Source organism: Oncorhynchus masou, unplaced genomic scaffold (assembly GCF_036934945.1).
Source record: "Oncorhynchus masou masou isolate Uvic2021 unplaced genomic scaffold, UVic_Omas_1.1 unplaced_scaffold_921, whole genome shotgun sequence".
In the NCBI taxonomy this organism is placed as follows: domain Eukaryota; kingdom Metazoa; phylum Chordata; class Actinopteri; order Salmoniformes; family Salmonidae; genus Oncorhynchus; species Oncorhynchus masou.
The window spans coordinates 116,711-141,812 of record NW_027015689.1 but is presented as its reverse complement, the minus strand read 5'-3'; the positions used below and the strand labels follow the sequence as shown (position 1 = coordinate 141,812).

The 25,102-nt window shown below is 49.7% G+C and overlaps 1 protein-coding gene and 1 pseudogene across 1 annotated transcript; both read left to right on the top strand.

Moving 5' to 3' along the window:
- Nucleotides 1-10,790, top strand: part of LOC135538156 (E3 ubiquitin-protein ligase arih1-like) — a 30,988-nt pseudogene extending 20,198 nt beyond the window's left edge.
- Nucleotides 10,791-15,804: 5,014 nt separating this feature from the next.
- On the top strand, nucleotides 15,805-23,969 carry LOC135538158 (very-long-chain (3R)-3-hydroxyacyl-CoA dehydratase-like). The gene is made up of 8 exons (XM_064964129.1): nucleotides 15,805-16,132; nucleotides 17,855-17,897; nucleotides 17,994-18,067; nucleotides 18,407-18,571; nucleotides 18,707-18,758; nucleotides 19,419-19,529; nucleotides 22,319-22,446; nucleotides 23,886-23,969. The coding sequence occupies exons 1-8, from the start codon at nucleotides 16,052-16,054 to the stop codon at nucleotides 23,967-23,969; spliced, it is 738 nt and encodes a 245-aa protein (XP_064820201.1). The 5' UTR covers nucleotides 15,805-16,051.
- The last annotated feature ends 1,133 nt before the right edge of the window (nucleotides 23,970-25,102 follow it).

The following is a 25,102-nucleotide window of genomic DNA, read 5'->3' as shown; positions in this document are numbered from 1 at the left end:
CACCGCCTCCCAAAGCGTCTCTCCAGTGAGCCATGTTTCCGTGAAGCAAAGAACGTTAGTCTCTGATGTCCCTCTGGAATGCTACCCTTGCTCGGATTTCATCAACCTTGTTGTCAAGAGACTGGACATTGGCGAGAAGAATGCTAGGAAGTGGGGCACGATGTGCCCGTCTCCGAAGTCTGACCAGAAGACCGCCTCGTTTCCCTCTTTTACGAAGTCGTTTTTTTGGGTCGCCGGCTGGGATCCATTCCGTTGTCCTGGTTGAAAGGCAGAACACAGGATCCGCTTCGCGAAAGTCATATTCTTGGTCGTACTGATGGTGAGTTGACGCTGATCTTATATTCAGTAGCTCTTCTCGACTGTATGTAATGAAACCTAAGATGACCTGGGGTACTAATGTAAGAAATAACACGTAAAAAAAACAAAAAACTGCATAGTTTCCTAGGAACGCGAAGCGAGGCGGCCATCTCTGTCGGCGCCGGAAGTGACAGTGTGCTGCGAGTGGTGGGCGGGTGGGTGGGTGTGCTGCTAGGGGTGGGTGGGTGTGCTGCTAGGTGGTGGGCGGGTGGGTGGGTGTGCTGCTAGTGGTGGGTGGGTGTGCTGCGTGTGCTGCTAGTGGTGGGTGGGTGTGCTGCTAGTGTGGTGGGTGGGTGTGGGTGTGCTGCTAGTGGTGGGCGGGTGGGTGGGTGTGCTGCTAGTGGTGGGCGGGTGGGTGGGTGGGTGTGCTGCTAGTGGTGGGTGGGTGTGGTGGTGGGTGTGCTGCTATTGGTGGTGGGTGTGCTAGTGATAGTTGTTGTAGTGGGGGTTGTGCTGCTAGTGGTGGTGGTGGGTGGTTGTTCTGCTAGTGGTGGTGGTGGGTGGGTGTGCTGCTAGTGGTGGTGGTGGGTGGGTGTGCTGCTAGTGGTGGTGGTGGGTGGGTGTGCTGCTAGTGGTGGTGGTGGTGGGTGGGTGTGCTGCTAGTGGTGGGCGGGTGGGTGGGTGTGCTGCTAGTGGTGGGCGGGTGTGGTGGGTGTGCTGCTAGTGGTGGTGGGTGGGTGGGTGTGCTGCTAGTGGTGGGCGGGTGGGTGGGTGTGCTGCTAGTGGTGGTGGTGGTGGGTGGGTGTGCTGCTAGTGGTGGGTGGGTGCTGCTAGTGGTGGGTGGTGGGTGCTGCTAGTGGTGGGCGGGGTGGGTGTGCTGCTAGTGGTGGGCGGGTGGGTGGGTGTGCTGCTAGTGGTGGGTGGGGTGCTGCTAGTGGTGGGTGGGTGTGCTGCTAGTGGTGGGTGGGTGTGCTGCTAGTGGTGGGCGGGTGGTGGGTGTGCTGCTAGTGGTGGGCGGGTGGGTGGGTGTGCTGCTAGTGGTGGGCGGGTGGGTGGGTGTGCTGCTAGTGGTGGGCGGGTGGGTGGGTGGGTGTGCTGCTAGTGGTGGGCGGGTGGGTGGGTGGGTGTGCTGCTAGTGGTGGGTGGGGTGCTGCTGGTGGTGGGTGTGCTGCTGTGGGCTGCTAGTGATAGGTGGTGGTGGGGGTGTGCTGCTAGTGGTGGTGGTGGTGGGTGGTGCTGCTGCTAGTGGTGGTGGTGGGTGGTTGTGCTGCTAGTGGTGGTGGTGGGTGGTTGTGCTGCTAGTGGTGGGTGGGTGGTGGTGGTGGGTGGTGTGCTGCTAGTGGTGGTGGTGGGTGGTGGGTGTGCTGCTAGTGGTGGTGGTGGGTGGGTGTGCTGCTAGTGGTGGTGGTGGGTGGGTGTGCTGCTAGTGGTGGTGGTGGGTGGGTGTGCTGCTAGTGGTGGTGGTGGGTGGGTGTGCTGCTAGTGGTGGTGGTGGGTGGGTGTGCTGCTAGTGGTGGTGGTGGGTGGGTGTGCTAGTGGTGGTGGTGGGTGGGTGTGCTGCTAGTGGTGGTGGTGGGTGGGTGTGCTGCTAGTGGTGGTGGTGGGTGGGTGTGCTGCTAGTGGTGGTGGGGTGGGTGTGCTGCTAGTGGTGGCGGGTGGTGGTGTGCTGCTAGTGGTGGGCGGGCTGCTGGGTGGTGGTGGTGGGTGGGTGGGTGTGCTGCTAGTGGTGGCGGGTGGGTGGGTGTGCTGCTAGTGGTGGGTGGCTGGGTGGTGGTGGTGGGTGTGCTGCTAGTGGTGGGTGGGTGGTGGTGGGTGGGTGGTGGTGTGTGCTGCTAGTGGTGGTGGTGGGTGGGTGTGCTGCTAGTGGTGGGTGTGGTGGGTGTGCTGCTATTGGTGGTGGGTGTGCTGCTAGTGGTGGTAGGGTGGGTTGTGCTGCTAGTGGTGGTGGTGGGTGGTGTTGTGCTGCTAGTGGTGGTGGTGGGTGGGGTGCGCTGCTAGTGGTGGTGGTGGTGGGTGGGTGGGTGTGCTGGTGGTGGGTGGGTGGGTGTGCTGCTAGTGGTGGGCGGGTGGGTGGGTGTGCTGCTAGTGGTGGGTGGGTGTGCTGCTATTGGTGGTGGGTGTGCTAGTGATGGTTGTTTTAGTGGTGGTTGTGCTGCTAGTGGTGGGTGTGCTGCTAGTGGTGGGTGTGCTGGTGGTGGGTGTGCTGCTAGTGGTGGTGGTGGGTGGGTGTGCTGCTGCTGGTGGGTGGGTGTGCTGCTAGTGGTGGTGGTGGGTGTGGCAGGTGGTGGGTGTGCTGCTAGTGGGGGCAGTTATGCTAGTGGCGGTGGGTGGGTGCTGCTAGTGGTGGGCGGGTGGGTGGGTGTGCTGCTAGTGGTGGTGGGTGGGTGGGTGGGTGTGCTGCTAGTGGTGGGTGTGCTGCTAGTGGTGGTGGTGGTGGGTGGGTGTGCTGGGTGGTGTGCTGCTAGTGGTGGTGGGTGTGCTGCTAGTGGTGGGTGGGGCTAGTGGTGGGCAGGTGGGTGGGTGGGCTGCTAGTGGTGGGCAGGTGGGTGGGTGTGCTGCTAGTGGTGGGCAGGTGGGTGGGTGTGCTGCTAGTGGTGGGCAGGTGGGTGGGTGTGCTGCTAGTGGTGGGCAGGTGGGTGGGTGTGCTGCTAGTGGTGGGCAGGTGGGTGGGTGTGCTGCTAGTGGTGGGTGGTGGGTGGATGTGCTGCTAGTGGTGGGCAGGTGGGTGTGCTGCTAGTGGTGGTGCAGGTGGGTGGTGGGTGGGTGTGCTGCTAGTGGTGGGTGGGTGGGTGTGCTGCTAGTGGTGGGTGTGCTGCTAGTGGTGGGTGGGCTGCTAGTGGTGGGCAGGTGGGTGGGTGTGCTGCTAGTGGTGGGCAGGTGGGTGGGTGTGGCTAGTGGTGGGCAGGGGTGGATGTGCTGCTAGTGGTGGGCAGGTGAGTGGATGTGCTGCTAGTGGTGGGCAGGTGGGTGGATGTGCTGCTAGTGGTGGGCAGGTGGGTGGGTGTGCTGCTAGTGGTGGGCAGGTGGGTGGGTGTGCTGCTAGTGGTGGGCAGGTGGGTGGGTGTGCTGCTAGTGGTGGGCAGGTGGGTGGGTGTGCTGCTATTGGTGGTGGGTGTGCTAGTTGATGGTTGGTTTGTGGTGGTTGTGCTGCTCGTGGTGGTGGTGGGTGGGTGTGCTGCTAGCGGTGGTGGTGGGTGTGCTCCTAGCGTTGGTGGGTGGGTGTGCTGCTAGTGGGGGTGGTGGTGGGGTGGGTGTGCTGCTGCTGGTGGGTGTGCTGCTAGTGGTGGTGGTGGGTGGGTGTGCTGCTGCTGGTGGGTGGGTGTGCTGCTAGTGGTGGGTGGGCAGGTGGTTGGTGTGCTGCTAGTGGCGGGGTTATGCTAGTGGCGGTGGGTGGGTGTGCTGCTAGTGGTGGGCGGGTGGGTGGGTGTGCTGCTAGTGGTGGGCGGGTGGGTGGGTGTGCTGCTAGTGGTGGGTGGTGGTGGGTGGTGGGCAGGTGGGTGGGTGGGTGTGCTGCTAGTGGTGGGTGGGTGTGCTGCTAGTGGTGGGTGGTGGGTGGGTGTGCTGCTAGTGGTGGGCAGGTGGGTGGGTGTGCTGCTAGTGGTGGGCAGGTGGGTGTGTGCTGTGGTTGTGGGCAGGTGGGTGGGTGGATGTGCTGCTAGTGGTGGGCAGGTGGGTGGGTGGGTGTGCTGCTAGTGGTGGGCAGGTGGGTGGGTGGATGTGCTGCTAGTGGTGGGCAGGTGGGTGGGTGGATGTGCTGCTAGTGGTGGGCAGGTGGGTGGGTGGATGTGCTGCTAGTGGTGGGCAGGTGGGTGGGTGGGTGTGCTGCTAGTTGTGGGTGGTGGGTGGATGTGCTGCTAGTGGTGGGCAGGTGGGTGGGTGGGTGTGCTGCTAGTGGTGGGTGGGGCTGCTAGTGGTGGGCAGGTGGGTGGGTGTGCTGCTAGTGGTGGGTGGGTGTGCTGCTAGTGGTGGGCAGGTGGGTGGGTGTGCTGCTAGTGGTGGGCAGGTGGGTGGATGTGCTGCTAGTGGTGGGCAGGTGGGTGGATGTGCTGCTAGTGGTGGGCAGGTGGGTGGATGTGCTGTGGTGGGTGGCGTGGTGGGTGTGCTGCTAGTGGTGGGTGGGTGTGCTGCTAGTGGTGGGCAGGTGGGTGGATGTGCTGCTAGTGGTGGGCAGGTGGGTGGGTGTGCTGCTAGTTGTGGGCAGGTGGGTGGATGTGCTGCTAGTGGTGGGCAGGTGGGTGGGTGGGTGTGCTGCTAGTTGTGGGCAGGTGGGTGGGTGTGCTGGGTGGGTAGTGGTGGGCAGGTGTGGCTAGTGGTGGGTGTGCTGCTAGTGGTGGGCAGGTGGGTGGGTGTGCTGCTAGTGGTGGGGGTGGGTGGGTGTGCTGCTAGTGGTGGGCAGGTGGGTGGGTGTGCTGCTAGTGGTGGTGGGTGTGCTGCTAGTGGTGGGCAGGTGAGTGGGTGTGCTGCTAGTGGTGGGCAGGTGGGTGGGTGTGCTGCTAGTGGTGGGTGGTGGTGTGCTGCTAGTGGTGGGCAGGTGGGTGGGTGTGCTGCTAGTGGTGGGCAGGTGGGTGGGTGTGCTGCTAGTGGTGGGCAGGTGGGTGGGTGTGCTGCTAGTGGTGGGTGGTGGGTGGTGTGCTGCTAGTGGTGGGCAGGTGGGTGGGTGTGCTGCTAGTGGTGGTGGTGGGTGGGTGTGCTGGTGGTGGTGGGTGTGCTGCTATGGTGGTGGGTGGGTGCTGCTGGTGGTGGTGGTGGTGGGTGTGCTGCTAGTGGTGGGCAGGTGGGTGGGTGTGCTGCTAGTGGTGGGTGGGTGTGCTGCTAGTGGTGGGTGTGCTGCTAGTGGTGGGCAGGTGGGTGGGTGTGCTGCTAGTGGTGGGCAGGTGGGTGGGTGTGCTGCTAGTGGTGGGCAGGCGTGGTGAGTGTGCTGCTAGTGGTGGGCAGGTGGGTGGGTGTGCTGCTGGTGGTGGTGGTGGGTGTGCTGCTAGTGGTGGGTGGGCTGCTAGTGGTGCGGTGGTGGGTGGGTGTGCTGCTAGTGGTGGGTGGGTGTGCTGCTAGTGGTGGTGGTGGTGGGTGGGTGTGCTGCTGCTGGTGGGTGGGTGGGTGGGTGTGCTGCGTGGTGGGTGGTGGGTGGTTATGCTAGTGGTGTGGTGGTTATGCAGGTAGCGGTGGTGGTGGTTGTTATGCTAGTAGCGGTGGAGGTGGTGGTGCGGTGGTTATGCTAGTAGCGGTGGCGGTGGTTATGCTAGTGGTGGTGGTGGCGGTGGTAATGCTAGTGGGCGGTGGTTATGCTAGTGGCGGTGGTTATGGTAGCGGTGGTTATGCTAGTAGCGGTGGTGGGTGGGTGGTAGCGGTGGTTATGCTAGTAGCGGTGGTTATGCTAGTAGCGGTGGTTATGCTAGTAGCGGTGGTGGTGGTTATGCTAGTAGCGGTGGCGGTGGTTATGTTAGTGGCGGTGGTTATGCTGGTAGCGGTGGTTATGCTAGTAGCGGTGGTTATGCTAGTAGCGATGGTTATGCTAGTAGCGGTGGTGGGTTATGGTAATAGCGGTGGTTATGCTAGTAGCGGTGGTTATGCTAGTAGCGGTGGTAGCGGTGGTTATGCTGGTAGCGGTGGTTATGCTGGTAGCGGTGGTTATGCTGGTAGCGGTGGTTATGCTGGTAGCGGTGGTTATGCTGGTAGCGGTGGTTATGCTGGTAGCTGTGGTTATGCTGGTAGCGGTGGTTATGCTGGTAGCGGTGGTTATGCTGGTAGCGGTGGTTATGCTGGTAGCGGTGGTTATGCTAGTAGCGGTGGTTATGCTAGTAGCGGTGGTGGCGCTAGTATTGGTTATACTAATGATGACGAGCATGTATAATGATAAACATATTCACCCAGGCTTGATGATTGTTCTAATTTTAAGAGCCAGGCGTTGTCCCTCCTCCTCCTCCTCCAGCGGTCCAGGGCAGCCCTGCAGAGGTACCTGTTCTACTGCAACCGCTACATGAACCACATGCAGTCGCTGCGCTTCGAGCACAAGCTGTACGCCGGGGTCAAGGCCAAAATGGAGGAGATGCAGCATCACAACATGTCCTGGATCGAGGTGCAGTTCCTGAAGAAGGCCGTGGACGTGCTGTGTCAGTGTCGCTCCACTCTCATGTTCACCTACGTCTTCGCCTTCTACCTCAAGAAGAACAACCAGTCCATCATCTTTGAGGTAACTTTTCACAGCTCGAGTCCTAACCCTTCTACCCAAACCCTTCTACCTGAAAAAGAACAACCAGTCCATCATCATTTTGGTAACTTTACAGCTATAGTCCTAACCCAAACCCTTCTACCTGAAAAGAACAACCAGTCCCATCTTTGAAGGGAGGGGGGGTAGAGAAGGGAGGGGGGTAGAGAGGGGGGGTTAGAGAAGGGAGGGGGGTTAGAGAAGGGAGGGGGTATTTCTACATCTACAAGTCAAGGTCTCCACCGGGGGGTAGAGAAGGGAGGGAGGGGTAGAAAGGGACCTGGCAGGACAGTTAGGGGGTTAGGGAGGGGGGAGGTCAGGACAAGGTAGTGGGGGAGGGTACAGAGTAGAGAAGGGAGCAGGTTGCAGTTATGAGAAGGGAGGGGGTGGCATGGCAGACTACCATAGAAGGGAGGGGTCAGGGTAGAGTAGAGAAGGGATGTCTCAGGTCTTAGAGTAGAGAAGGGAGGGCAGGGTAGAGTAGAGAAGGGAGGGCAGGGTCAGAGTAGAAAGGGAGGGCAGGGTAGAGTAGTGAATGGGAGGGCAGGGTAGAGAACAATCAGGGGAGGGTAGAGAAGGGAGGGGGATAGGAGCGGGACATATCCCAGGAGGGAGGGGAGGGCAGGACATCAAACAGAAAGTACAGAGAAGGGAGGGAGTTCAAGAAGGGAGGGGAGGGGGTAGAGAAGGGAGGGGAGGGGTTAGAGAAGGGAGGGGGGGTAGAGATGGGAGGGGAGGGTAGGAAGGGAGGGGAGGGTAGAGAAGGGAGGGGGAAGGACCTGGAGAGATGTATTTATTTGGCTTGAAGTGTTTCGGTTGTTCCAGTAAGTGTTGGTACAGTTGTATACAGTAAAGCCATGATGTATTTCTACATCTACAAGTCAAGGTCTCCACCGTTGTTGTCATGAGAGGAAGTGCTCCAGGTAAAAACCTGGCAGCACAGTTATTCCTGTTTAGTGTCTTTTACTCAGGACAAGTAGTTCCCTATAGATGTCTTTATTACGACAGGAATACACTGAGTTCAATACCTGCTATAGATGTCTTTATTAAAGGAAGTACAGCCGAGTTCAATACCTGTATAGATGTCGTTGCAGTTCATGACACACTCAAAGTGCGCATGGCACCTTAAATACCCCTTCAAAGGCATAGATTTAGTCTTTCTGATTCACACATACACACAATCCATGTCTCAGGTCTTAAAACTCCTTCTTTAACCTGACTCCCGAGTTCAATACCCTTCATCTACGCTGACAATCTTTCAATACCTGGTCAGCCTGTCACAGAAAGAGCAGGTGTTCTTAATGTTTTGTACATTCAGTGTATATGCTATGAGTTGAATACCTGGTATAGATGTCCTCTTTTAGAACAATCAGGCTGACTTGGAGAACGCTAACGACAGGAGGTTCTGTCTGGATATCTGGAGCGGGACATCTCCCTATAGGATTCTGCAGGTACAGCTGAGTTCAATACTGCTATAGATGTCTTTATTATGACAGGAAGTACAGCTGAGTTCAATACCTGCTATAGATGTCTTTATTATGACAGGAAGTACAGCTGAGTTCAATACCTGGTATAGATGTCTTTATTATGACAGGAAGTATAGATATCTTTATTATGACAGGAAGTACAGCTGAGTTCAATACCTGGTATAGATGTCTTTATTACGACAGGAAGTACAGCTGAGTTCAATACCTGCTATAGATGTCTTTATTACGACAGGAAGTACAGCTGAGTTCAATACCTGGTATAGATGTCTTTATTACGACAGGAAGTATAGCTGAGTTCAATACCTGGTATAGATGTCTTTATTACGACAGGAAGTACAGCTGAGTTCAATACCTGCTATAGATGTCTTTATTACGACAGGAAGTACAGCTGAGTTCAATACCTGCTATAGATGTCTTTATTACGACAGGAAGTACAGCTGAGTTCAATACCTGGTATAGATGTCTTTATTACAACAGGAAGTACAGCTGAGTTCAATACCTGGTATAGATGTCATTATTACGACAGGAAGTACAGCTGAGTTCAATACCTGGTATAGATGTCTTTATTATGACAGGAAGTACAGCTGGTATAGATGTCTTTATTACGACAGGAAGTACAGCCGAGTTAAATACCTGCTATAGATGTCTTTATTACGACAGGAAGTACAGCTGAGTTCAATACCTGCTATAGATGTCTTTATTACGACAGGAATAAGAGTTCAATACCTGCTAAATGACTTAAATGTTAAATGTAAATGTAGATGTCTTTATTACGACAGGAAGTACAGCTGAGTTCAATACCTGCTATAGATGTCTTTATTACGACAGGAAGTACAGCCGAGTTCAATACCTGCTATAGATGTCTTTATTACGACAGGAAGTACAGCTGAGTTCAATACCTGCTATAGATGTCTTTATTACGACAGGAAGTACAGCTGAGTTCAATACCTGCTATAGATGTCTTTATTATGACAGGAAGTACAGCTGAGTTCAATACCTGCTATAGATGTCTTTATTACGACAGGAAGTACAGCTGAGTTCAATACCTGCTATAGATGTCTTTATTACGACAGGAAGTACAGCGAGTTCAATACCTGCTATAGATGTCTTTATTACGACAGGAAGTACAGCTGAGTTCAATACCTGCTATAGATGTCTTTATTACGACAGGAAGTACAGCCGAGTTCAATACCTGCTATAGATGTCTTTATTATGACAGGAAGTACAGCTGTCTTTATTACGACAGGAAGTACAGCCGAGTTCAATAAAGGTAAAATAAAAAAAATATCAGAATGAGACCAGACTGATTTTTAAAATGCGCCTTCCTCTCCTCCTCTCTTCTTCACTGTTTCCTGTTTCCTGTCCTCCAGATACTGTGAGAGTCGGCGTCGTGTGCTGCTGCAACATGTGCACGAGGGCTATGAGAAGGACCTCTGGGAATACATAGAAGATTAAGGATAGACTCTTTACTAAAAGAGAAACCTCTACAGACTAGAGAGCGCTGATGCAATGCCACGGGGCAGGTTGTTGCTGATCTTCCCAATATTGCATTTTTTTTTTCCTCCTCTTGGGTTTTGTTTAATGGAAAAGTTTAAAATAAATTATATCAAAATAATAAATAATAAAAAAAAAAGTAGAATATTTCAAACATTAATCGTACAACAGTATTGTTTGTAGCAGATTGGATTGTGAGGACAAAAAAAAGAACTCCCCCGCTTCTCTCAATTGGTCACTATTGTAACATCATCATCACCCCCCACCCCCCCCCCCCCCCACCCTGTTCAGTTTCCCAGTGATGTATTTTATTTGTTTACTTTTTAAAGTACCCTTGTGTGGGACATGGGTTTGTGTTCAACACAGTCCAACTGTTCAAGCCATGTTCATTAAATGTGGTTAGATCACATGTAGGGTTTTTTGAATGTTGATTTGCTGATTGTAAGGTGCTGAACCATGTGGGTTGGCAGGAAACAGACCATAGGGAGTGCAGGAAAAAGGAAACCTGTTTTTCAGTTTGTAAATAACGCATATGCATGGAACAGCAAGTGTGGCCGTTTTCTTTCATTTGTCTTTTGTTTTGAAAAATATTTATTCTTTTTTTTCAAATATTCAATATTGTTGCTGTGTAGAAGACAAGTTCGCTCCTGCTTTAAAAGAAAATGTATTCTTTGTGAGGGTTTTTGGAAGCTGTGTAGCTTCACCCAGGAGGACAAGGAAAGAAACAGTTTGAACGAGCGATGAAACTCTGACCGGGTTGTTGTAGCTTTTTGAAAGCAATTCTGACAAAAAAACAAAATCCACCTAAAAGGACAGCATTAGGTGAGAGAATGAGACTAAAGAACAAACCATCTTCTTCTTCTTTTTAACAGCAAGCCAGACTGTAGTTCAGGTAATACATTGATTTATTCATAGTTGGAATTGACCTTGAAACCTTCAGAGGTTATCAGCTAATTGCACCTGAGGGGGTTTTGAGAAATGAACAGAGAATGGACTTGGAAAGGACTCCGTTGTGTCCTAAGTGGCTCCATATTCTCTATATAGCACACTATGGGCCCTGGTCAATAGTAATGCATTGTAAAGGGAATAGAGTGCCGTTTGGGATGAAGGTAATGTCCTGGTTGTTCTACCCCCTCCCTCCCTCCTCCTTCCCTCTTGTTTTTGTTCTTCCATCACCACCCCTCCTCCTGTTTCTCCTTAGAAGTTGTAATTTCTAGATAACACACTACCAACTGTTTCATGAGAGCCAAATTGAGTGACATTCACTCATTAAAAAACAAATAAACAAATGTATTTCTTTTTTCAGACTTGAGCTTTTCCTCATGGTTTTTTGTTTGCACCGTGGTAACCTGGGAGGCGGTAGGGCACCGTGGTAACCTGGGAGGGGAGGTACCGGTAACCTGGGAGGCGGTAGGGCACCGTGGTAACCTGGGAGGCGGTAGGGCACCTTGGTAACCTGGCAGGCGGTAGGGCACCTTGGTAACCTGGGAGGCGGTAGGGCACCTTGGTAACCTGGGAGGCGGCAGGGCACCTTGGTAACCTGGCAGGCGGTAGGCCACCGTGGTAACCTGGCAGGCGGTAGGGCACCTTGGTAACCTGGGAGGCGGTAGGGTACCTTGGTAACCTGGGAGGCGGTAGGGCACCGTGGTAACCTGGCTGGGAGGCGGTAGGGCACCTTGGTAACCTGGGAGGCGGTAGGGCACCTTGGTAACCTGGGAGGCGGTAGGGCACCTTGGTAACCTGGCAGGCGGTAGGGCACCTTGGTAACCTGGGAGGCGGTAGGGCACCGTGGTAACCTGGGAGGCGGTAGGCCACCGTGGTAACCCTAGGGCACCGTGGTAACCTGGCAGGCGGTAGGGCACCGTGGTAACCTGGGCAGGCGGTAGGGCACCTGGTAACCTGGTAACCTGGCAGGCGGTAGGGCACCTTGGTAACCTGGGAGGCGGTAGGGCGGTAGGGCACCGTGGTAACCTGGGAGGCGGTAGGGCACCGTGGTAACCTGGGAGGCGGTAGGGCACCGTGGTAACCTGGGAGGCGGTAGGGCACCTTGGTAACCTGGGAGGCGGTAGGGCACCTTGGTAACCTGGGAGGCGGTAGGGCACCGTGGTAACCTGGGAGGCGGTAGGGCACCTTGGTAACCTGGCAGGGGAGGCGGTAGGGCACCTTGGTAACCTGGCAGGGGTAGGGCACCGTGGTAACCTGGGAGGCGGTAGGGCGCCTTGGTAACCTGGCAGGCGGTAGGGCACCGTGGTAACCTGGGAGGCGGTAGGGCACCGTGGTAACCTGGGAGGCGGTATGTAATTCCCTTAAAGGGCTGTTTTAAACTTGAGTCAGTCAGCATGACTACATGACCTAGTCCCCTAAAGAAGTAGGAACTGTGACAGACCTGGCTGACAAGACGTACCCCATAACCCCTCCCCTTTCTTTATCTGTTCTGTAAAGGAGTATTGTTATCGATAGCACCATCCAGTTGAGCTATACAAACTGCTTCGTGGGCTTTAAGGAACGAGTCTTGTCCGACAACTGCATTTAAAAAATATATATAAGGACTGAGCATAAAGCAGCGCTGATGTTTTTGAGATGTCTGTAAAGCTTTGGCATCTAGGCTAAACTATGAGAGTGGCGTTTACACTGGTTGCTAGTCTGAAATGCCACCCTATTCCCTATATAGTGCACTACTTCTGACCACAGACCAATGGGGAGTGGAGCCCTGTAGGAGATAGGTTGTCATTTGGAAAGCAGCCTGGGTTGTACCAACATGGTAACATGATGCCATTTTACCTTCATAACACTTTCCAGTTTTATACGAGCTTACGAGGTCCAAAACGAGACAAACCCGAGCCCAGAGAAATGGCTGGACTAGTCACAGTGCTGTCCTCAGTCCGTGTTTGTTGGAATACATTTCTCAATGCACTGTAGCCCTCGAGAAAGACAAGAGTCTGGCATTTGACATTGATGTGGCTGACAAGACGGGAAACAAAGATTTCTCTTTTCACCAAAGTGTGAATGATCTGAAAATACTATTTTTTAATCTCTTTGTTTCTGATACTTTCTGTGAAATGGTAAGTTCAGACACAGTTGCTTTCATGTATTATAACCATTCTTACAAACAAAATGTCCTATTTAAATAAATGTCATTCAAAAGGAATTTTTGTTATACGATTTTGTTTCTTTAGACCAAAATATAATTAATGCTTGAACACTTTGGCTCCTGTTCACATTCCACCTGCATCAAACATCATAGACCCGTAAACACACAGTGCGTTCAGAAAGTATTCAGACCCATTGACTTTTACACATTTTGTTACGTTACAGCCTTATAAAATGTAGTCAATTGTTTTTCTCCCTTCAATCTATACACAGTACCCCATAATGAGAAAGCATAAACTAGTTTTTAGACATTTTTAGAAATGTATTAAAAATAAACTGAAATCACATTTACAATAAGTAATAAGACCCTTTACTCAGTACTTTGTTGAAGCACCTTTGGTAGAGATTACAGCCTCGAGTCTTCTTGGGTATGATACTACAAGCTTGGCACATCTGTATTTGGGGAGTTTCTCCCATTCTTCTCTGCAGATCCTCTCAAGCTCTGTCAGGTTGGAGGAGGAGCATCGCTGCACAGCTATTTTCATGTCTCTCCAGAGATGTTTGATCCGGTTCAAGTCCGGGCTCTGGCAGGGCCACTCAAGGACATTCGGAGACTTGTCCCGAAGCCACTCCTGCGTTGTCTTGGCTGTGTGCTTAGGATTGCTGTCCTGTTGGAAGGTGAACCTTCGACCCAGTCTGAGGTACCAGAGCGATCTGGAGAAGGAATTCATCAAGGATCTTTCTGTACTTTGCTCTGTTCATCTTTCCCTCGATCCTGGCTAGTCTCCCAGTCCCTGCTGCTGAAAAGCATCCCCACAGCATGATGCTGCCACCACCATTCTTCATCGTAGGGATGGTGCCAGGTTTCCTCCAGATGTGATGCTTGGCATTCAGGCCAAATAGTTCAATCTTGGTTTTATCAGACCAGAGAATCTTGTTTCTCAAGGTGTGAATCCTTTCGGTGCCTTTTGGCAAAACGCCAAACGGGCTGTAATGTGCCTTTTACTGCGGAGTGGCTTCCGTCTGGCCACAGAGATGGTTGTCCTTCTGGAAGGTTCTCCCATCTCCACAGAGGAGCTCTGTCAGAGTAACCATCAGATTCTTGATCACCTCCCGGACCAAGGCCCTTCTCCCGATTGCTCAGCTTTAGGAAGTGTCTTGGTAGTTCCAAACTTCTTCCATTTAAGATTGATGGAGGCCACTGTGTGCTTGGGGACATTCAAAGCTGAAGACATTTTTTGCTACCCTTCCCCAGATCTGTGCCTCGACACAATCCTGTCTCTGAGCTCTACGGGCAATTCCTTTGACCTCATGGCTTGGTTTTTGCTCTGACATGCACTGCCAACTGTGGGACCTTTATATAGACAGGTGTGTGCCTTTCCAAATCATGTCCAATCAATTGAATTTACCACAGGTGAACTCCAAGTTGTAAAAACATCTCAACGTTTATCAATCGAAACAGGATGCACCTGAGCTCAATTTAAGAATTTTATTGCAAATAGTCTGAATACTTATGTCAATTTTATGGTATCTTTTATTTGTAATAAATTAACACATTTATAAATCCTGTTTTTGCTTTGTCATTTTGGGGTATTGTGTGTAGATTGGATCAAAAAGAACAAACTCATTTTAGAATAAGGCTGTAATGTAACAAAATGTGGAAAAAGTCAAGGGGTCTGAATACTTTCCGAAGGCACCATTCATAGACTCATAGACCTACAGCATCACAAGTAGGTCAAACTTGATAGTTTGGTGTGCTGGCGCTCTAACCAAGATTATTTTGGGGGGTCTGGACTGTTGATACATGCATCATCAGTCTTGACCTGTATTACTTGCAGTGGTGTGAATTACATAAGTAGTACTTTAATGTATTTTTACTTAAGTTGTTTTTTTGGGGTATCTGTACTTTACTATTTTATATTTTTGTCTACTTTTAATTCACTACATTCCTGAAGAAAATAATGTACTTTTTACTCCATACATTTTCCCTGACACCCAAAAGTACTTGTTACATTTTGAATGTAAAATGGTCAAAAATCATCCCTGGTCATCCCTACTGCCTCTGATCTGGAGGACTCACTAAACAGAGAACATCCCTGGTCATCCCTACTTTCTCTCATCTGGCAGACTCACTAAACAGAGAACATCCCTGGTCATCCCTACTGCCTCTGATCTGGCAGACTCACTAAACAGAGAACATCCCTGGTCATCCCTACTGCCTCTGATCTGGCGGACTCACTAAACAGAGAACATCCCTGGTTGTCCCTACCACCTCTGATCTGGCGGGCTCACTAAACAGAGAACATCCCTGGTCATCCCTACTGCCTCTGATCTGGCAGACTCACTAAACAGAGCACATCCCTGGTCATCCCTGCTGCCTCTCATCTGGTGGACTCACTAAACAGAGAACATCCCTGGTCATCCCTACTTCCTCTGATCTGGTGGGCTCACTAAACACAAATGCTTCGTTTGTAAATGATGTCTGAGTTTTGGAGTGCGTCCCTGGCTATCTGACAATAAATAAAAAATGGTCCCTTCTGGTTTTCTTAATATACAGAGTTTAAAATGATTTATACTTTTAGTTTTGATACTTATGTACATTTTAGAAGTTCCATTTACTTTTTATACTTAAGTACATTTAAAACCAAATAGTTTTACTCAATTATTATTTTACCTGGTGACTTTCACTTTAAATTAATAGAAAATGACAAGTAATATTTACTTTCACTTAAGTATGACAATTGAGTACTTTTTCCACCACTGATTACTTGACTGATTGTATAACCGTCACTTCTATTGTATGGAGTGTATATAGTACATAACATGAGGGTGGATATCACTCACATCAGATGTAAATATTTCAGATGGCATGAATTGGCTGGTGTCACTTGGAGCGGAACATGACGCGAGCAGCCCTTGGATGTTGGTTTCACCCATAGCATACATGAAGCCCCGAATTAAAAAAAAATACCTTTGTAGTATCAATGTTTTCAAACTTAAAAAAATTGTACCGACTGTGCACGAGCACGTCCCTTCCTTTGTTTTGATTTGTGGGTGTAACGCGCACGTAGCGACTCCTGAGCTACGTTCAATGCAGAAAAACGTACTGTAACGTTCAATTCGTCGGAAACGGTGCTGTTCTGAACGACCAGTTCAAAAACGGGGAAGGCGTAGTTGGGTGGGATTTGTGTTGGAGGACCGCTGTGCCGCAGTCATTTACAGTAAATTGCTTCGTTACACACGGAGCAAACGTGCCTCAAAGTAAGTTCAAGATCGTTTTAGGGAACCGTGTCGTTCAGTACATACCGGTAGGCAATGTAAACGTTCAATCGAACTGAACGCACCCCCCGAGTATCCTGGATGACTGTTTCCGCATCTAGCCAGCTGTCCTAATGAATGAGGCGGAGGATCTCCAGCATTGCTTCTCAGTGATATAACTGCAAGGATATTAATTTCACTAACAGTACCTTTAGATATCACAATGCAGACCCTCACACCCCACGTGTATTGGGCACAGCGTCATGCAGACATCTACCTGCGTGTGGAGCTGAGTGACGCTAAGGTATGTTACGGATGATCTCCGGGACCGACCTGTCATCGAGCTGGATGGTTAGGACAACAAGCCAGCTAGATGGTTAGGACAACAAGCCAGCTAGATGGTTAGGACAACAAGCCAGCTGGATGGTTAGGACAACAAGCCAGCTAGATGGTTAGGACAACAAGCCAGCTAGACGGTTAGGACAACAAGCAAGCAGCTAGGACAACAAGCCAGCTAGATGGTTAGGACAACAAGCCAGCTAGATGGTTAGGACAACAAGCCAGCTAGATGGTTAGGACAACAAGCCAGCTAGATGGTTAGGACAACAAGCCAGCTGGATGGTTAGGACAACAAGCCAGCTAGATGGTTAGGACAACAAGCCAGCTAGATGGTTAGGACAACAAGCCAGCTGGATGGTTAGGACAACAAGCCAGCTAGATGGTTAGGACAACAAGCCAGCTAGATGGTTAGGACAACAAGCCAGCTGGATGGTTAGGACAACAAGCCAGCTGGATGGTTAGGACAACAAGCCAGCTAGATGGTTAGGACAACAAGCCAGCGGTTAGGACAACAAGCCAGCTGGACGGTTAGGACAACAAGCCAGCTAGACGGTTAGGACAACAAGCCAGCTAGACGGTTAGGACAACAAGCCAGCTAGACGGTTAGGACAACAAGCCAGCTGGACGGTTAGGACAACAAGCCAGCTGGATGGTTAGGACAACAAGCCAGCTAGCGGTTAGGACAACAAGATGGTTAGGACAACAAGCCAGACTAGCCAGCTGGTTAGGACAACAAGCCAGCTGGATGGTTAGGACAACAAGCCAGCTAGATGGTTAGGACAACAAGCCAGCTAGATGGTTAGGACAACAAGCCAGCTAGATGGCTAGGACAACAAGCCAGCTAGATGGTTAGGACAACAAGCCAGCTAGATAGCCTCTTTCAGCCAGTAATAAGTGTATTTGTTTAAGCTCACTGCTGGACGTTGTAAATTGAATGCACGTCGCTGACATGAACAAATGACATACATGACATTAGCTACAATGCTGCTTAGAGAATGGACTGATAGCAGCCCCATGCTTACATGTTAGCGAGTAAGCTCATACATCTAGCTAGATAATTTACCACTTGTTCTATTAGCTATACAGAGTGAAAACAAAAGTGTAGCATGTCACAAGACAGAGTAACTTATATATATAATAAATATATATATATATCTATAACTTATATATTATATAAAGTTTCCTGAGGTCTTGATTCAGTTTCTCCACATAACAAAATCAGGTCATCATGAGAAGTGTGGTTCTCGACGAGGCGAGACAGTAGCCAACACTCAGCTACTGAAGCTAACTATCTACTGTAATTCATATTGAGTTGTAGTAGCTAGTGGTGGTGGTGCATCCTACCAAATGTCATGCTTCATAAAAGATTCAGGAATCGTCATGGTGATCGCTGATCGTCATGGTGATCGCTGGATCCAATTTAGCCAGTCAGCAAACACACACTCCAGGTGCATCGTGACCACATGTACTCCAGCTACGTACTACTGTATGTAATGTAATCGGAATATGTTTAGTGATGCTGTATGTGTGGGAAGGAAACACATCCACATCAGCCATTCAGTCACTTAGTTTGATCTCAACCAATGTTAGTGTGGTTCCTATATTTAGCCTTGTAGCTGACAGTCTTCCGCTTTTTGAGTTTTTTTTGATGCATGACATTTCTTTCTTTTTTTTTTTTTTTTTTTAGAATCTTGATATCTGCGTGCAAAACAACACCCTGCAATTCAAAGGTTGGTGGTTTGTATTACGCTGGAACAGAAAGAATGAAAATAAGTGTAGTCTGTACAGAGTACATGGTATTAAACCGACGTTCCTTTGTTGGACAGCTCAGGGTCACGGAGCTAAAGGAGACCATGACTATGAGTTCAGTCTGGACTTCCTGGAACCAGTAAAACCTGAGGTATTCTATTGTTTCCTATTCCAGAAATGTAGTTTTTTCATTAGTGATAAATACCTCACACTCTTCTCAGTCTCAAAGACAAGCATTCTCTTCTGGTACTCGAGATTGTTACTGTTCCCTGCTTGTGGTTTATTAGTAAGTGTGACTTCCACAGGAGGCTGCTCATGATAATGTCTGGAACAGAGCAAATGGAATGGAATGGAAACCATGTGTTTGATACCATTCCACTAATTCCGCTCCAGTCATTACCACGAGCCCCGTCCTCCCCAAATTAAGGTGCCACCAACCTCCTGTGGTATCTACAGTTATTATCATACTCACTGTGTGTCTGTCTGCCAGGTTAGTCACAGGTCGACCCAGCGCCTGGTAAATGTGACAGTGAGGAAGCAAGAGCAGCGTTGGTGGGATAGACTCACTCTGCAGGAGAGGAAACCTCTCTTCCTGGCGCCAGACTTCGACCGTTGGCTCGACGAATCAGACGCGGAGATGGAGCTTCAGGCTAAGGTAGTCATGACCAGGGTCAGTTTTGGTACAACTTTCAGATGTAATACATAAGGAAGTATAAGGTTTTATTTATTTGTATTTTATAAGGGTGTTATGACATTTATTACAGCTGGTGGTCTGTCTGTTTGTTGTCAGGAAGAGGGGAAGATAAACAAGGTCAGCATCGAGTCAAGGATCCGTAAAGACCGTAAGTACAGAGCGGTGCAGCTGTGAACACCGCAGCCCTTTTATCTCTAATCTGAACATTTACATTTCTTGGTAAAGATGCTGTTGGTTTAGACCAGGGATCATCAACTAAGTTCAGCCTCGGGCTGATATATTTATTTTTCATTGACCAGTTGGTCGGCAGACCGGAACATGAGTACAAATCATTTGTAGACTGCAAATTGACGGCAAGAATCCAAAACGGATCATTTGAAACTTTGCTTAAAGTTGTATCCGATCACGTCTCTCTCTTTTATACTTGAGAACAGATTTGACTAAATTAACATCCTGGTGGTTTTTACACCCTTTTATCTCCAACAATGAAAATGCAAAAAGAAAAAAGAAAGAAAAATTCAACTTTTTTTTTTTTTTTTCTCAGAAAAGTTGTGGGGCCAAATAAATCCACTGCGGGGCCGCCAACTGCCTGCCAAACCTGGTTTTGACTGTGCATCATCTTTTAGTTTATACCACACACAAGTACAAGCTACCTTTTTAAGTACTTGATATTTGAAAATGTAAACATCTGAAATGTAATTTCAAATCATTTTGGTTTTGGTTATAGACATAAAAAACCAACTGACTAGAGTTTCCTTTGTATTTTTTGAATTGTGTTTTTATTGAAAGCTGTACAATGTTCTCTCAGCCTACCTGGGCCTGAAGAAGGGCTATCTGTTCATGTACAACCTCGTCCAGTTCCTGGGCTTCTCCTGGATCTTTGTCAACATGACCGTTCGTCTCTTCATCCTGGGACAAGGTCAGTGGTCCAGAGCCTGCTGAGGGTCCAGCCTGTTAGTAGCTGTTGTTTTGTTGGTTGATTGTCTTGAGAGTTGACGACAGCGTTGGCCATAGATAACCTACTTTGTGTCTCAGTCAGTGTTTCAGGGATGGAAAAGAACACAACCAGAATCATTTCTTTTCAACAGCTACGGTTGGAACTAGCTACTTCAGAACTGGTTCGTCATCATAATGTAAGAGAGTTAGTATAGATGGCTCATATAACACTAATATTTACATACATTATCATTCTTCCTCCTATTTTTTTAGCTGAAAGCTGTCTAGTTGTGTTTCTGAAAGCTGTCTAGTTGTGTTTATATTCAGTTGTGTTTCTGTGAAGTGATCTGAGTGAGTCAGATTAAACCACACCACCGAGCCAGTGTGTTACTTCCCTAGAATAACTAAACAGGCTTTTTATTCATAGATGTGTCAATTTGAATATGAGAAAGGGAACATTGACTCTAGTCTGTAGATTAATTTGTCTTGCAAATAGCTTTGAATAGCCTGGTGGTCCAGTCTGTTTTGTGTTTTAGCCACATTCTGTTTGTATGTCTTCACAACATTTTAAGAGTTGACTATAGCGGTAGTTGCCATCCTGTTGTGTTTGGTCTATCCGCAGAGATACTTGAGGACACTAATGAGAACGTAGACCTACTGGTGAAATACACGTGAAGTGGTACTTGGGGTGTACTTCAGGCACAGCTAAATGTGATTGGTGTAGAGCAACTAAAATAGGTTGAGAACCACTGGATTTGAGCACGTACAGTATGTTACTCTGGGTATGCAGTGTTTGGCCTAACATGTTAGCACCACTGTGTTGCACCACTGTGTAGCACCACTGTGTAGCACCACTGTATAGCACCACTGTGTACCACCATTCTGTAGCACCACTTTGTAGCACCACTGTGTAGCACCACTGTGTAGCACAACTGTATAACACCACTGTGTACCACCACTGTGTAGCACCACTGTGTAGCACCACTGTGTACCACCACTGTGTAGCACCACTGTATAGCACCACTGTATAGCACCACTGTTTAGCACCACTGTGTAGCACCACTGTGTAGCACCACTGTATAGCACCACTGTGTAGCACCACTGTGTACCACCACTGTGTAGCACCACTGTGTAGCACCACTGTGTAGCACAACTGTATAACACCACTGTGTACCACCACTGTGTAGCACCACTGTGTAGCACCACTGTGTACCACCACTGTATAGCACCACTGTATAGCACCACTGTTTAGCACCACTGTGTAGCACCACTGTGTAGCTCCACTGTATAGCACCACTGTGTACCACCACTGTGTAGCACCACTGTGTAGCACCACTGTAGCACCACTGTGTAGCACCACTGTATACCACCACTGTATAGCACCGCTGTATACCACCACTGTGTAGCACCACTGTGTAGCACCACTGTGTAGCACCAATGTGTAGCACCAATGTGTAGCACCACTGTAGCACCACTGTGTAGCACCACTGTATACCACCACTGTGTAGCACCGCTGTATACCACCACTGTGCAGCACCACTGTATAGCACCACTGTGTAGCACCACTGTGTAGCACCACTGTGTACCACCACTGTGTAGCACCACTGTATAGCACCACTGTATAGCACCACTGTGTAGCACCACTCTATAGCACCACTGTATAGCACCACTGTGTAGCACCACTGTATAGCACCACTGTGTAGCACCACTGTATAGCACCACTGTATAGCACCACTGTGTTGCACCACTGTATAGCACCACTGTGTAGCACCACTGTGTAGCACCACTGTGTAGCACCACTGTGTAGCACCACTGTATAGCACCACTGTGTAGCACCACTGTATAGCACCACTGTGTAGCACCACTGTGTAGCACCACTGTATAGCACCACTGTATACCACCACTGTGTAGCACCACTGTGTAGCACCGCTGTGTAGCACCGCTGTGTAGCACCACTGTGTAGCACCACTGTGTAGCACCACTGTGTAGCACCACTGTGTAGCACCACTGTGTACCACCACTGTATAGCACCACTGTATACCACCACTGTATACCACCACTGTATAGCACCACTGTATACCACCACTGTATAGCACCACTGTATACCACCACTGTGTAGCACCACTGTATACCACCACTGTATAGCACCACTGTGTAGCACCACTGTGTAGCACCACTGTGTAGCACCACTGTGTAGCACCACTGTGTTCTACCACTGTGTAGCACCACTGTATACCACCACTGTGTAGCACCACTGTGTTCTACCACTGTGTAGCACCACTGTATACCACCACTGTGTAGCACCACTGTGTAGCACCACTGTATAGCACCACTGTATAGCACCACTGTGTTCTACCACTGTGTAGCACCACTGTGTAGCACCACTGTGTAGCACCACTGTGTTCTACCACTGTGTAGCACCACTGTATAGCACCACTGTGTAGCACCACTGTATACCACCACTGTGTAGCACCACTGTATACCACCACTGTGTTCTACCACTGTGTTCTACCACTGTGTAGCACCACTGTATAGCACCACTGTGTAGCACCACTGTATACCACCACTGTGTTCTACCACTGTGTTCTACCACTGTGTAGCACCACTGTATAGCACCACTGTGTAGCACCACTGTATACCACCACTGTGTTCTACCACTGTGTTCTACCACTGTGTTCTACCACTGTGTTCTACCACTGTGTTCTACCACTGTGTTCTACCACTGTGTTCTACCACTGTGTTCTACCTCTCTCTTTCTCTCCCTCTTATCAGACTCGTTCTATGACACGTTCCACACCATTGCTGACATGATGTACTTCTGTCAGATGATGGCCGTAGCAGAGGTCATGAACCCTCTAGTGGGTCTGGTCAAGACAGGGGTGTTCCCTGCTATGATCCAGGTAGGGTTCAATCCAAACACACAGAAAAATAACTTTCAAAACACATGCTAATTTAGTCAAAGCTAAAGTTGGCGGCAATGGTTTTGTAAACCAACCCAAAGCAAAGATTATCTCCTTGCCCATAGGAGACTTTCAGGTTGAGGACAGGGTGCATTCAGGGTGAGGCCAGGGTGAGGCTAGGGTGCATTCAGGGTGAGGCCAGGGTGAGGCCAGGGTGCATTCAGGGTGAGGCCAGGGTGAGGCCAGGATGCATTCAGGGTGAGGCCAGGGTGCATTCAGGGTGAGGCCAGGGTGCATTCAGGGTGAGGCCAGGATGAGACCAGGGTGCATTCAGGGTGAGGCCAGGGTGCATTCAGGGTGAGGCCAGGGTGCATTCAGGGTGAGGCCAGTGTGCATTCAGGGTGAGGCCAGGGTGCCAGGGTGAGGCCAGGGTGCATTCAGGGTGAGGCCAGGGTGAGGCCAGGGTGAGGCCAGGGTGCATTCAGGGTGAGGCCAGGGTGAGGCCAGGGTGAGGCCAGGGTGAGGCCAGGGTGAGGCCAGGATGCATTCAGGGTGAGGCCAGGGTGCATTCAGGGTGAGGCCAGGGTGCATTCAGGGTGAGGCCAGGATGAGACCAGGGTGCATTCAGGGTGAGGCCAGGATGAGACCAGGGTGCATTCAGGGTGAGGCCAGGATGCATTCAGGGTGAGGCCAGGGTGCATTCAGGGTGAGGCCAGGGTGCATTCAGGGTGAGGCCAGTGTGCATTCAGGGTGAGGCCAGGGTGCATTCAGGGTGAGGCCAGGGTGCATTCAGGGTGAGGCCAGGGTGCATTCAGGGTGAGGCCAGGGTGAGGCCAGGGTGCATTCAGGGTGAGGCCAGGGTGCATTCAGGGTGAGGCCAGGGTGCATTCAGGGTGAGGCCAGGGTGCATTCAGGGTGAGGCCAGGGTGCATTCAGGGTGAGGCCAGGGTGCATTCAGGGTGAGGCCAGGGTGCATTCAGGGTGAGGCCAGGGTGCATTCAGGGCGAGGCCAGGGTGCATTCAGGGTGAGGCCAGGGTGCATTCAGGGTGAGGCCAGGGTGCATTCAGGGTGAGGCCAGGGTGCATTCAGGGTGAGGCCAGGGTGCATTCAGGGTGAGGCCAGGGTGCATTCAGGGTGAGGACAGGGTGAGGCCAGGGTGCATTCAGGGTGAGGCCAGGGTGCATTCAGGTTGAGGACAGGGTGCATTCAGGGTGAGGCCAGGGTGCATTCAGGTTGAGGCCAGGGTGCATTCAGGGTGAGGCCAGGTTGAGGCCAGGGTGCATTCAGGGTGAGGACAGGTTGAGGCCAGGGTGCATTCAGGGCGAGGCCAGGGTGCATTCAGGGCGAGGACAAGTGATTTTGTATTTAGGGTGAATTAACCCTTTAATGAAGTGTGTTTCTGTGATTTTTTTGTTGTTGTTGTTGTTGACCTGTCCAGGTGGTGGGTAGGAACGTAATCCTGTTTGTGATCTTCGGTAGTCTGGAGGAGCATGCAGAACAAAGCAGTGGTCATTCAGGGTGACCTCAGGATGCACCATAGAGATCTTCAGGTGACTCTACCTCTATAGTCAATATAGATCTACAGGTGACTCTACCTCTATAGTCAATATAGATCTACAGGTGACTCTACCTCTATAGTCAATATAGATCTTCAGGTGACTCTACCTCTATAGTCAATATAGATCTACAGGTGAGTCTACCTCTATAGTCAATATAGATATACAGGTGACTCTACCTCTATAGTCAATATAGATCTACAGGTGACTCTACCTCTATAGTCAATATAGATCTACAGGTGACTCTACCTCTGTAGTCAATATAGATCTACAGGTGACTCTACCTCTATAGTCAATATAGATCTACAGGTGACTCTACCTCTATAGTCAATATAGATTCAGGTGACTCTACCTCTATAGTCAATATAGATCTACAGGTGACTCACCTCTATAGTCAATATAGATCTACAGGTGACTCTACCTCTATAGTTAATATAGATCTACAGGTGACTCTACCTCTGTAGTTAATATAGATCTACAGGTGACTCTACCTCTATAGTCAATATAGATCTACAGGTGACTCTTCCTCTATAGTCAATATAGATCTACAGGTGACTCTACCTCTATTGTCAATATAGATCTACAGGTGACTCTACCTCTAGTTAATATAGATCTACAGGTGACTCTACCTCTGTAGTTAATATAGATCTACAGGTGACTCTACCTCTATAGTTAATATAGATCTACAGGTGACTCTACCTCTATAGTCAATATAGATCTACAGGTGACTCTACCTCTAGTTAATATAGATCTACAGGTGACTCTACCTCTGTAGTTAATATAGATCTACAGGTGACTCTACCTCTGTAGTTAATATAGATCTACAGGTGACTCTACCTCTGTAGTTAATATAGATCTACAGGTGACTCTACCTCTATAGTTAATATAGATCTACAGGTGACTCTACCTCTATAGTCAATATAGATCTACAGGTGACTCTACCTCTACAGTATAGTCAATATAGATCTACATGTGACTCTACCTCTATAGTCAATATAGATCTACAGGTGACTCTACCTCTATAGTCAATATAGATCTACAGGTGACTCTACCTCTATAGTATAGTCAATATAGATCTACAGGTGACTCTTCCTCTATA

Excerpts from the sequence above, each read along its gene's own strand:
- LOC135538158 (XM_064964129.1), top strand. The coding sequence starts at position 16,052 with ATGCAGACCCTCACACCCCACGTGTATTGGGCACAGCGTCATGCAGAC. Across the intron at positions 17,898-17,993 it reads CAACACCCTGCAATTCAAAG|CTCAGGGTCACGGAGCTAAA; the intron begins GTTGGTGGTTTG and ends TTTGTTGGACAG. Across the intron at positions 22,447-23,885 it reads TGTTCCCTGCTATGATCCAG|GTGGTGGGTAGGAACGTAAT; the intron begins GTAGGGTTCAAT and ends TGACCTGTCCAG.